Source organism: Mya arenaria, chromosome 5 (genome assembly GCF_026914265.1).
Source record: "Mya arenaria isolate MELC-2E11 chromosome 5, ASM2691426v1".
NCBI classification, from domain to species: Eukaryota; Metazoa; Mollusca; class Bivalvia; order Myida; family Myidae; genus Mya; species Mya arenaria.
In genome coordinates, this window is record NC_069126.1 from 12,446,856 (window position 1) to 12,459,760 (window position 12,905).

The 12,905-nt window shown below is 34.2% G+C and overlaps 1 protein-coding gene across 1 annotated transcript in view; it reads left to right on the forward strand.

The window, feature by feature from the left end:
- The window catches only part of LOC128233583 (uncharacterized), a 67,736-nt gene that overhangs the window by 30,345 nt on the left and 24,486 nt on the right, over positions 1–12,905 (forward strand). The window contains exons 3-11 of the mRNA XM_052947322.1: positions 2,649–2,710; positions 3,112–3,282; positions 3,731–3,874; positions 6,688–6,822; positions 7,950–8,195; positions 11,350–11,479; positions 11,664–11,883; positions 12,125–12,280; positions 12,474–12,828. Of these exons, the coding sequence (XP_052803282.1) occupies positions 2,649–2,710; positions 3,112–3,282; positions 3,731–3,874; positions 6,688–6,822; positions 7,950–8,195; positions 11,350–11,479; positions 11,664–11,883; positions 12,125–12,280; positions 12,474–12,828 (1,619 nt within the window). The remainder of the gene's footprint in view (positions 1–2,648; positions 2,711–3,111; positions 3,283–3,730; positions 3,875–6,687; positions 6,823–7,949; positions 8,196–11,349; positions 11,480–11,663; positions 11,884–12,124; positions 12,281–12,473; positions 12,829–12,905) is intronic.

A 12,905-nucleotide genomic window follows, 5' to 3' on the forward strand; every position in this document is an offset into this window, starting at 1 on the left:
CATAAAATAGATTATTTTTTTTATAATTGTTCACCCAAGTTGAATTTTATTTGGCAAATTTATTAGAGATTTATATATTAAGAAACTCAGTTTTTTAGTATGTGAATGGTTTGGACCGGCTTCCTCAGCCGCTAAAGGGATATGTTTATGACATACTTTTTTAAATCTTTCTCACTTGAGTATTTGAGTGAATTTAAGTGAAGCGTAAAGGGTTTTGAAAATGCATCTTTTACTTGGACTTTATAGCTTGTTATTACGAAATAAAGTATTGTGAATCAAACTAAGTGTTAAAGCTAAGCTATTGATGGCTGGAACCCTAAATGTTGATATGTGCTAAAATATATAGTCTTTGAAACGCGATTCAACAAAAGGCTGTTGCACAATCAATTGATTGACATAATCTTCGAGTATGTGTTATCTGCACCGGCATGGGCTTGCTCCCATCTTTTTTTTAAAAATGCAATTGAAGTATAAAAGAAAATCAACCTGGTTACTATTATTTCTGCAAATTCAGTACCAAGGAGTAAAATAAATATAAGTGTTCAGATGCATTACGAGAAAAAAATATGTCTGGTGTTAAAACATGAGAGAGTCTCTTTAAACAGAAAAGTTTTGGCAGATAGTCAGTCAGATGATCATAATTGTATAAATAATAGCTTTTAAACGTCGTCATTCCTGTTCATCAGAGGTCGGATGATAAATATAATGCATAGCATCATCGCACTGGAGTACGAGAACGTTGTATACAGAGTATGTTTAAACTGAACATGCGTCTGTTTATTTCGATGTCCTAAAACGTTTAAACTGTTTAAAGGAACTATAACATTATGAAACAACAATTCTGATTACAGAAACTCATTGTCTCAATCTTTCCACATCCGCCCCTCCTTCAGAACAGAAATTGAATATTGTATTTTCCCCGATATTGACTAAGAATGTATAAACGGACGACTGACCCCCCCCCCCCCCCCCCATCCCCACTGAATCTGCAATTGAGTACATGCATTAATACCGTCTCCGTAGCCTATTGGTTAAGGCGTAGCCTATTGAAGTCGTAGTCGTGGGTTCATTCCATGGTCCATTTAGCTCGATCCCTTTGCCGCGTGATGCCTGCCTCTCGGTACTTTAAGGATGAAAGTGGTTTAGTGGTGTAGGTTTCTGCTTCTTACCCATGACTATGTGGGTTCGATCCCTACCAGGGGTACTGTCTCATGGATGGCCTCTCAAAAATGACACAGTAACAGTTTCTAGCCAGGAAACGGACTAGAGAGTGATTTTATCAGCTAATCACCTTTAGCAAAATCGAGCTTGTTTATTTTAGTTAGATTTAACCAATGAAGGTTGTACCCCTTCTTCGGTGCTTTGAAAAATAATTAAAGGACCCTGTTTGAAGCAAGTGCTTGCGCTTTCACGGGTAATCCTTGACCGAGTGGTCTTAAGGAATACATTCAGTGTTCTCTAACCTTAAGGTCGATTAAAATTTCAATATTATAACCAAGTACCACCAGGAAGTATCTTTGGAAAATGCAAAATTAAGCAAATAGTTTGATTTTTTAGATTTATTAGTGAAATATGCATTTTGATAAAACAGTTTTCTGAAAAGGAATAATAAAACTACACATCTGACGCAGTTGTATATAATAAAACTGCTTTAGATTACACACAAGTTGAAAATGCCGATGGTATACGCGAAATCAGGTAACAACTAACATCTTGCATTTGTTATTTTCTTGAATATTCTATCAATATTAAATTAATTAGCAATTATATTATGACATGTATATATCCCAACTTTTTTTTAACCCAGCAGCTGTAATACTGTGGAAATCTCCAACTGGTGATTTCTCCAACTTCTGTGTTCTCCAACTTCTGTATTCTCCAATTGGTGAATTTTATCAATAGAAATTGACTGTGGAATTCTCCAATTGGAAATTTCTCCAATTGGAGAACCGTTTTTACAAAATCATAATTTTTGATTTTTTTTTAGATTTTAATAAAGTTAATAACTCTAGTACTCAAAACATAAATAGAAATGTAATTTTCTGTTCCAAATTGTAATATTTGATTTTTTTCAAATTGCTGATTTTTTCCCCCGTTTCGGCTCATATGGAAAATTCTCCAATTGGAGTTTGCCAAAACCCCGCGGGGGACCTAAAATCCAATTGGTGGCCAACGGGAGAAATCAATTTTGGAATTAAAATTTTCATATTTCTTAAAACTTTTTTTTTAATTTTACTTAAAATATTTCTTATTTAATGGGCAAACTTTCTATGTGTCGCTTTTGAAGTTGATATCTAAGATAATAAAAAAACTAAGTTTGCAAGTAAACCGGATTTGCAAACTTATACCGGATGCTGTTAAATTTGTTTGAATTGATAACGTCACACAATTTAACGAATACTAAATCGTACACGGAGTATTTGAAATATGGCACTCTTTTTAAAGTAGTAAATGCCTTAGTAAAATAATATGTTCCCGTCTTTAATTAACGCAATGATAGCGAAAACATACATTTTCTCGAGCTTGAACATTCGCGAACGCCACTAAAATGTGTTTATGCGCACTCGGGTATAAACGCATTCCGTCTCATGTCTCATTTGTCAATTTTGTGTATTTTGGAATTAAATGTTCGTTTTATATTTTTCAAGAAAGGTATCTACAAAAAAAAAGATATGTTGTAATGGTTACACTGGATTGAACTGTGAAACACGTAAGTTTATATATGTATTTACTCTTTTCTCTCTCTATTTTGATTGTTTACTTTATAATTGTCCGTGAAACCTTTTGGTAGTATTATGAACTAGACAGTTAGTTATAAATTATCAATCAAATGAAAATCAAGTATTACAATAAAACAAAATCTAAACTAACTATAAATTTGAAGTTGGGTAGAGATTAGCTGTTGCAGTACAGTAAAGAAATGGTCCATTACTGTGGCTCTTTGAGTCTTTAACTGCTTTTTGATAGATAGTTGATCCCGGTTAACGATGTATATACTGTTTCAGGATTAATTATATGGCAATGTATAACATCAATATTATTGCCAAAACGTCCATGCATTTACAGTCAAACGCTGTATACTAATTAATATAACTATTGTTTACTTCACAGCTATATGCGGTTCGTTGTACTATCCTAACTGTAATGTGAACAATGAAGGCATGGTTATTTACAAAAATGGAACAGTTGTGACAAATAGTGGGGGTGAATGCATATCACCCGATACATGTATACAATGTAACGAAGGATTTTACCCAAACTCTCAGGTCGGCAAATGCAAAGGTATGATGACTTTTTAAGTGAAAGGGCTTTTTCAAGTCTGAAGATTGATATTTGAGTGTAAAATATCATTAAATAATGTTCAGTATTTACATCAAATAGTACGGCCTTTTAATCTCATATTTAATTTCCGAAAGTGAAGCTCTGACATTTCTTATTCGAACAGAAATTACGATAGTATGCCTCGTAAACCATTCTAAAACAAGGTCTTCATAACTATATGGTTACTGTTCTTACTTAAACTTATACTGCAGTATATTTCTTGAAGCATAGTATTGGACTAAGACAACAGAACGACTTGATTATCGCATTGTAGCACGAAAGAGACTGGTATTACCATTAACTATTCATTGCTTTTTTTTCTTCAAAAGTCCCAAGTTCCTTAAGCATAACGGGATGATATTTAAAAGTAACGATCTTAAAATACATTTTCAAAGTTCTATTTTGACAGTTTGCCCTTACATCGAGAAATGTAATGTCCATCGATGTACAAATACGGGCGATGTCACATGCCAGTTTTGTCACCACGAGTTCAACGATAAAGAATTGGGTTGGAATGAATATACTGGACTACCTTACAAGAAGCAATGTACCCGTAAGTATTTTTTTTAAATGTTATCAAATATCCGATAGTTCATTTACAGCCCTTAGTCTTAATATTTAGCTTAGTCTAAGGAAAGTCATTTATTACATATATATATATATATATACAGTTCACATTGCTCCAAAACGCGATCGGCGACGCAAAACATAACTCATATTTCATTAATTGGGGAGTTTCCCTACTCATATTCACTGTCTATGAATAAATTCCAATTAAAACCCGTTTCATTAGTTACAGAATTACGTTAGCATGGACGTAGAACAAAGAAATTACGTCATTTAAAGAAGACTTTTATTAGTACGCATTTTGGCATTGTCGTGAACAATTATTGATTATGTTTTTTTCTTGCATGTTCATAATAAATCTGGACATTTGTTCACTGATAAAAAGACCTATTAGTCTTTGCTGCGCATCTGTCAATATGACTTTCTATCAGTGATTATCATAGCATTTTCAATTGCTGCCTAGTCAATAAATGTATATAAGTTTGGCCTTAATACATTGTTTGGCCCTAAAACCTTTCTTACCTCGTGGTAATGCAATATCAATGTCAGGAGTAAGACACCAATGTATATTACCTGAATGATGTGACAACTAGTTTTCTTACGGTATTTTTGAAGTATTGCATATCTAGAACCACATAGAATATGTCATACGAATATTACAATAAAAGTTATGCACCAGTCAATTGTAACCACGACTCCCCCAGGTCCCTGGAATAGCGGGGACTTTGACTTTCGGTCCAGCCAAGCCCGGGTAAAATATCCGCCCTGCGGGGACGAACTGAAGGTAAAATCTCCGCCAAATGACCCCGAACCCCAGGGACCCTAGGTAAGGCCCATTCCCCGCTATTTTTGACGCGAAGACAAAACTACCGCATGCTCCCGGCACTGCGGGGCAACCTGGAAGGTAAAACCACTGCCCATTCCCCCGGTTATCCCCGGTATACCCCGGACCTGAGGGGGCCGTGGTTGCAATTGACTTGTGAATTACAGGGACTAGCCCAGAAGCCAATACTGCAACGAATAAAATAACATCTTATAAACTCAATGAACAAGAGATTAATGATTTGACGTTCATAATTAAATCATTGTGGATATCAAACTGGTTGTTTTGTGTATAATTGATGGTCAAAGCCTTGATTATCAGTGTTCCATTACGTTGATCAGATGCACTGTTGCCCCTCAAGAAATGCTTGTGTTATTATACCTCAATTATATTATCACTTCAAAATTTTAACACGGTAATGGATGTCCATTGGGAGAAAGTTTTCTTTTAAAAGTACTGTATATATAGAGTTTACCGATGAGTGGGCACATACACATTAACATTTTATTCATGTACGGTGTAAAATCGCTTTTAACAGGCGATAATGGCTCGTAAACAATGTTGTACAACTGTTACAATTTATAAAGAATATAAGTAGATCCAGTAAAAGGATCCTTTAAAACAAAACGTTGGTTCAATAGGGTGTTAAATATTTAGTGATCTTTGGAACAGTCCTAGCGAATTAAACAATCTTTTTTGGTATTTCTGTGCTGCTGATCGTCAAAAGAATTGTACAAAACAGAAGAAAACATTCATTGATAGCCTGAACGCAGGATTTTTGTCGATCTAAGTTCGGTTTCACAAAGTAACTTAAGTTGTATAATTGACTTTCAAGCTATGTGATTAGATTGTTATCATTACTGTCTAATTGAATTATAGCATTTCAATTGCTTCTTGCCTTAAATTTTGTGTTAACGGCCCCGGATGGTACAGAATTAAATTTAAGGAGATATTTAAGCGATCAAAATATCACTTCTAAAAAAAGAAGTAAGCGCGCGCTATTAATTAATTAACACAGATTAGAAAACGTTCAAAATGGGAGAGACTCTGCCACTGATGTAAATATGATATGTTTGTTGCAGTATTTGTATAGGTTGTCTTGTTTTACAAATCGCTTAGGGTATTCGATGTACTAATAAGCGTGTATTTTATCAAGCCATTGGCGATAATGTTGAATTGTTATGCCTGATGACCCTATTATATGTTAGTTTCATATCAAAGAATATTGCTTGCTGATTACTTAAAACGGAAAGCACGTGATCGATATTGCAGTGTGTATTTGTGTCCTTTATGCCAACAACTGAAATTGGATGTGAAATTACCTATTTTGCAATATCTCACCCTAAGGTGTTTGTAAGAAATGTTTGAGAACGTTTTCAAATTTTAATAAATAAAACAAAATGATTAAATAAGAAACATGAACAAATGTATGTTTCACAAATGCACAGGAATCAATTGAAAGCTGCAACATAACATATTTTTTTGACACTTTTTGTAAAATTGTTGTCTCAGAATCTGATGATTTGGGCATCAATGCCTTCAATTCAGTCATATTAGATAGCTCACAATAGTACAAATCTCAATTGTTGGATTAACTGCCGAAAATTTCATTTTTCTTAAAGCGTTTGTAACGCTTATAGCCATAAAACATTTTCGTACGTAGATATGATTACTGCGATGTCATTTTTTGTCAGCAGTCTTTTATCACTGGTGTCCAGACATTTACGCAAAAATTGACTCATTCAAAGACAAAAAGTTGTCAGAACGATCAATCTGTGAGAGTGTAGCTTTAACCGGCCTGTAACTGTAATTCTCCGAAACATACAAACGAGTGTTTGTAAGTGAGTATAATTCCATAGAAACGACTTTTCAAATTCAAACAGTATCAGTTGAGATAAATATTGTTACAAACACGTATTTTGCATGCTCTACTGATAACATTATTTTGCATTGTCGACGTTTGATTTACATTCCAGGAGCCTGCTCTTGGGTATCGGGGTTTAGATGTTTTCCGGGTTCCTGCATAGATAGTTATTATCGTTATTATGACTCTAGTGGAAGGACAAACTGCAAATGTTCCACAGGATTTACTGGTACTGATTGCAAAACAGGTAATGGATTTTAAATTAATGTTATTTTGGTTTTAAGATCGGGCATTTAGTTCATACTCACTCTCCGTATTCATACACCCGGCAAGATGTAAGACTAAGTAACTTGCAACTTCAATTATTATAAAACCTACTTTCATTTTAACAACATGCTCAGCTTGAATTCGAATACTGACAACAACAAAATTAAATCTAGTTGTAACGTGTGCAATTTGTCATATGATCAGGTGACGTATACTATACTCAATCACCTGGCAAAGTGAACGTTAAGTTATTATTATATTTGTTTTGTTTCAAATCAAGAACAATACAATATTTTTATAACCGATACCATTATATTCAATGAGCGTAGTAATTTAAAAGCAAAACGTTTCATGCTTCAGGTTTCATATAGCTTTAGCAAAAAGTACTGGCAGATAACGATTTTCAACTTTTATTATTTTCGTACTAAATAAAACAGCTGTATTTGACTAAGTCACGTATATACGAACTAATTGCGTAGCATGCACCATAAAGCAAGCAATTATTTATTTGAATTGCGGGATTAAGTCATTATCCCCGATAATGACATCAATTACGCAATACATTACTTATATTTACACCAATAGTTCATTTTTTCATTTAAAAAAATGTTAAAAAAATGTGTTTCATTTAAAAAAAACTAACAGTAATTCTTTCTCAACCGTTCTGTAAATAGAACGACCCGGCCGTAGCCGACAACAGTTTTTCAAGTAACGTCACTATAACGCGGGAAAATATCAATCACTTCAAATCATTTTTAAACGTAAAATTGAAACACTAATGACAATAATACATTTAACATATCATAAATTTACACTTTCTAACATGTTGATTTTTGGGGGCCTGCTGACACAATACAAAAAAATAACAAGATAAATTATATAAATATACATGTAAATTGTTATGCAATGACTCGCGATCCGAACATATCCGAAAAAGTTTTGTTTATCGGATGGTAATCGCAATTGCCGGAAGGCAGTTTATTAAGGAATGGAAGTTAAGGTGTAAATATTACTTAGTACCACACGAAACAATCACACATAAAACTCAAAACTAGATTAATAACAAAAGCCATCTTTACCATTGCTCTTTCTCTGTTTCTGTTACAGCAACGCAAGATTACCAAATGGAACTTATTGAACAGGAGTTTGAATTTCATGAATGTTCAAATGAAATTTGTCATACTATCATTGTTTCCGGGTCGAAAAGTTGGTCAAATGCCAAGGAACGCGTATTTATTGCAATAAAAACGCTTGCAAAAGATTCCTTTGATCCCCCCAAACTACCTACGTACATCTTGACGGATACCAAAATTGGATTGTATAGTATTGCTGTATCGGTAACTGCAATACGAGGTAACATTTCATTAATGCGTCTTCATTTGAAGTGAGGTATCTATTCTTTGTTTACGTGCACGGACATTCAATCATATACATGTATTCATTATGTTGTAAGCTGGCGTAATACGAGAGTAGGAGACATGTTAATGGTGTAGTAGGCATGAGTTCAGCCTTTTTTTCCATCGCATTCAAGATGGCTGGGTGGCACTTATATTGGGTTCAGTCATCACAAGGTTTGACCGCGCGGACTTAAGTTTGATAGTTTTGCCTTAAGATCGACATGTTTCACTCAAGTATTTTTCACAGAGTAATGGCCTTGTAAGTTTTTGTATACAGAGCACATAGAGATGATTGTCTACAGGTTATCTCCAGAAAAGGATCAAATGTATTTCTCGAAATCTTCAAAACATGTAGGGGAATCATTAAAGCCGCAGCATTTTGAAATTGCTAAAGCTAAATGTTGACGACGTAAACAATCAGGATGTTCATGAAAAATGTTATCGTTTCGTGGGTTTTAGCAATTCCTTCACATATATGTAACTTTCTAATATTGACAAAAGACTGCGCCTTTATGCATTTTAGAATTTAATTTGCTATACTTGGTGCACTAGGTTCGATTTTGTGAACGTTGTTGTGCCAATGAATATATTGTGGTGCCAATGAACCGTTGTGGTGCTTATGTACTGTTTTCTCGTTTTTTGTGGGGTTTTTTTATTTACTTATTTTCAAAGCGATTACTAGGTTTCTATTTTATGATGTGTATTAATTTGGTTGGCATTAAAATTCACATAACCTCACGAGAATGAAATGTCAGATAACTGTATTTATAACGGAGCATTCAATAATTTGTTACCGTTAATTAGGACGAAATGAATAAATCTCGTATAGTAATTCAACCAGTAAAAATATGGTTTGGACTGCCCCTTGGGTTTGTAAGGTCCCGGGTTAAATTGTACTCCTTTTACTGGTGCTCGGAATACGACGACAGAACTTGGAGGTTCTCATTGCTACTTAAAAGCAAATTACACCTGTCTTCCGTGTTAATGTGCCTTACACCGATCAAGTCAAAGAATCAAGGGATGTATTCAAAAAGAGCTAGGGTCTCATTCCGTTTCTTCAACACATGTTATATAGTCGGACTTGCAACTGTAACTCATGTGCAATTTGGCATTTTGAATCTCATTAATTTGTGATGACACACGGTTAAAGTCATAACGCAACCAAAGGACGCGAAGCAGACCTTTCTTTAACCCCAAAATAAAACAAAAATAATATGTCTAGTTCCTTTAAGCAATTAAAAACATAAAGTGATAATTACTTGACCGGACTGGGCCCCGATTCCTATTCCCTCAACAGACATGCTTCTAAAACAATATAAACACATTCGTGAGTTTTTGTTGATTTAAGCGTGGTAATGAGGATGTCAAAAAAAACGTTATCAACAGTTTTCTTTCATTTTGCTCAAAGATCAAACATACGATAGTAAGGAAAAATCTAAGAAAACGTGTTGAATCGCCCTTGGAATTTGAACAATGTGTGCCTTAAAATGTCTTGAATTACAGAATATGAATTACGAAGATCATTCGCAATAAATATACAAACTTTTTAAAGCATATTTTATTGCATGAAGATACATTTACTCAATATAGATAAAGGCCACAACCGAGAAATAGACAAAATGCCATGTTACATCATTTGAGTTCATATCAAAACGGACATGCAACGGATTTGGCCACGGGATTGTCAAACATCAGTAACGGCCCTTTCCAAAAAACGTCACATAATAAGCAAAATAATTACGTTGTCACAAAAGCTTTGAAAACAAATGTCATATTTCATATAAGCACATGCATAAGAATGAGCATAATGTTTCCCAGAACTATGAAGAAGGTGCTTTTGATAAACAGAAACCGTAGTGAAATTGTATTAATCCATCAAACGAAAAAAACGATAGTTAGTCATACATCGGAAAGACCGACAGTGATATTTAATACGTTAATTGTTGAATTACTTAAGTTTTATCATATAATGTTTCCTACAAAGTTATGCATATGCATCAAGACGGGTCATTGGCCCCACAAAGTATTCATTGGTTCTATTACGTAAGACATAAGTGACCCTAGCGCACCAAATATAGCCAAAAATATTTATCTATAGTATGTGTATAAAGGCAACCTTTTGTCAATAAAACACTACAAATATGTTAGGGAATTGCTAAAACCCACGGCACTTTTCATGAACATCCAGATTGTTTACATCGTCAACATTAAGCTTAGCAAGTTATGCAAATTCCTGACAATCAGATTTTGATTATTGTTCAGAACTCAAATAGTGGTCTGGTTCGTGATATAACTGGAAATGGTTTCAACCAGATCTCCAGATTCCCATCGACAACACGTAACACACTGATAGACAATATCTAACTTTAGCCCTAGTAAAGTGAGTGATGTAATTCCTATATACCAGGTTATAATGATCTAGGATATATGGCCTGTACGGTTTGCATAGGAAAGTGCAATTTCCATGTGTTGTTAATCATCGGCTTTTTGTTTTACTTAGGCACACATGGGTACAGTTCTAACATGACAAGTGGAGGGCACAATATAAACTGTTAGCTCCATGTTGTATGGCCTGTCCATAATTATCAATTATAAACAGAACTTTCAATAAGTTATCTTAATTGTAAGGACAAGTGAAAACATTTACACCCAGCAGTTCATTTAAAACCGCCCCTACCAAGTCAATTTCAATATTGAGCAAAATTAAGTGTAAGCATTGAAATATTTTATAAATCTAGCTAAGTTGATATCAATGTATATATCCAAACTCAATCCAATTTAGTTTTTTTTAAAACCATACCATGTTGAAATTCAATCACCAACCAAAGACATTCATTTCGTTTTGAATGTTTATGACCTTATACACGCTCTAACAAAATCGTTTAACGACATTAGCAAATGACTTAAAAATCTGTGTTAGGTTAAATATGAACTAATTATTTGGGCATATTTGCTCATGTCTATACTGTTCCGCACATATTATGGTATTTGTATTATACATTTTATGCAATTATAGCGGAAATACACTTTGTGTTGGTTGTTACCATCTGCATAGGCCCTATAATGTTGTAAACCATTTACGGGGCAAAATTGTCCACTATTCACTTCAGGAAAAAATTCAGTAAAATGGACAGGTGAACATAAATGCAGCTACGCAAAGGAATGTAGATATGATAAAGATATCCGCATTTCCGCAGCTGGACTTTCTTTAATAGAAAATGGATTTTATCATGGCGATAGGTAAGTGAATCTTTACTTTTACAGTATAACATAATGTATGTTTGATGATTTCCTCCAACAGTTGAGTTGATGTTTCCCCGAATTGCATCCACATTTATGTACGCAATAGTATTCGTTTAAAAGGTTAAAACAAGATGAGGAATACGACAGGGTAAATGTAGATTGTTTTGTTTTTTTATTGCAGAGTTATTTTAAATGTTCGCATAAAAAATGGTGGACATGTACACTACCAAACAAGAGATTTGAGGGGCTTAAATCTCGTCAGAAAGTACAGCATAAACGGTATAGAAAAAACCTACGACAAGGAAATAGAGTTTGACATGGTTGCTCCAATTCATTGCAAAGAAACCAATTTATCTTGCTCCAGCCAGTCTCTAAGAACGTCTACCGACTTCTTAACTGAGGTGATTTATTTATTAGATTTAAAACACGCACATACTGGTAATAAAATCAAATTGGGCATATTCCTGGTTCAAATCAATTCATTGCTTATATGAGGTTTTGAGAAAGTATAAGTCAATTTATCAACAAAGCCTATCTATTGTGTCTTCGAACAACAATATTGCTCACAAAAGGCATTTATTAAAAAAAACTACATAATGGAATCATCACATATTTATGTTTCATCCGTACTTCTAATTACAGAACCAGTTGGTAGTGTATTGGGATGGATGGTCAGACGAAAATTCTGGTATTAGTACATTCGAAATAAATCTGTATATGATAGTGAAGGCTGGCAGCAATACTTTAAAACAGGATCATGGAACGACTGGAGAAAGTATCACAACGGACTTCTCCTCTGTAAGTTGGGTTTGAATAAAAATGTTGAATTCTTACACTGGCAAAATGGAATCAAATTCGTGCACGTTTTTACTATAAATGTTTAGAGTACAAATGTCACAAAACTCCAAAGAAATTAAATCGTTGACGTCTACAAAGAAGCGTCCAGTGTTTCATAGTTAAGGTTATTTTTATGTTATATGTTTTTTTTCAGAGCTCGGCAACACTGAATTTGGAACATCCTGGCCCATACGCTGTAGAATTAACAGCTATTGACAATGCCGGAAATAAGAAGAACGCACGAAGGCTATTTTTCTTTGACAATACCTCGGAAGTGTCATTAAACACAAACAGTTCCACAGTGGTTTCAAATGCAAATGAACGTGGATGGATAACACAGAATACGGATTCGATTGATGTTGCATGGGCATACAGGTTCCAAAATAACGATCATGACAACAATTGCTGGTTATGTCGATTTGAACCGTCACCTACGTCCGTGCCATTCGTTTTAGATGACACGTCTGGAGTTTCAGAGAGGACATGGGAAACTATTAACAATATTAAGGGCAAGCACTATATTCCTTTGCAATTGATTAGCATATGAATTCACAAATTTATACATTGTTGTTGTTTTGTTTATTTT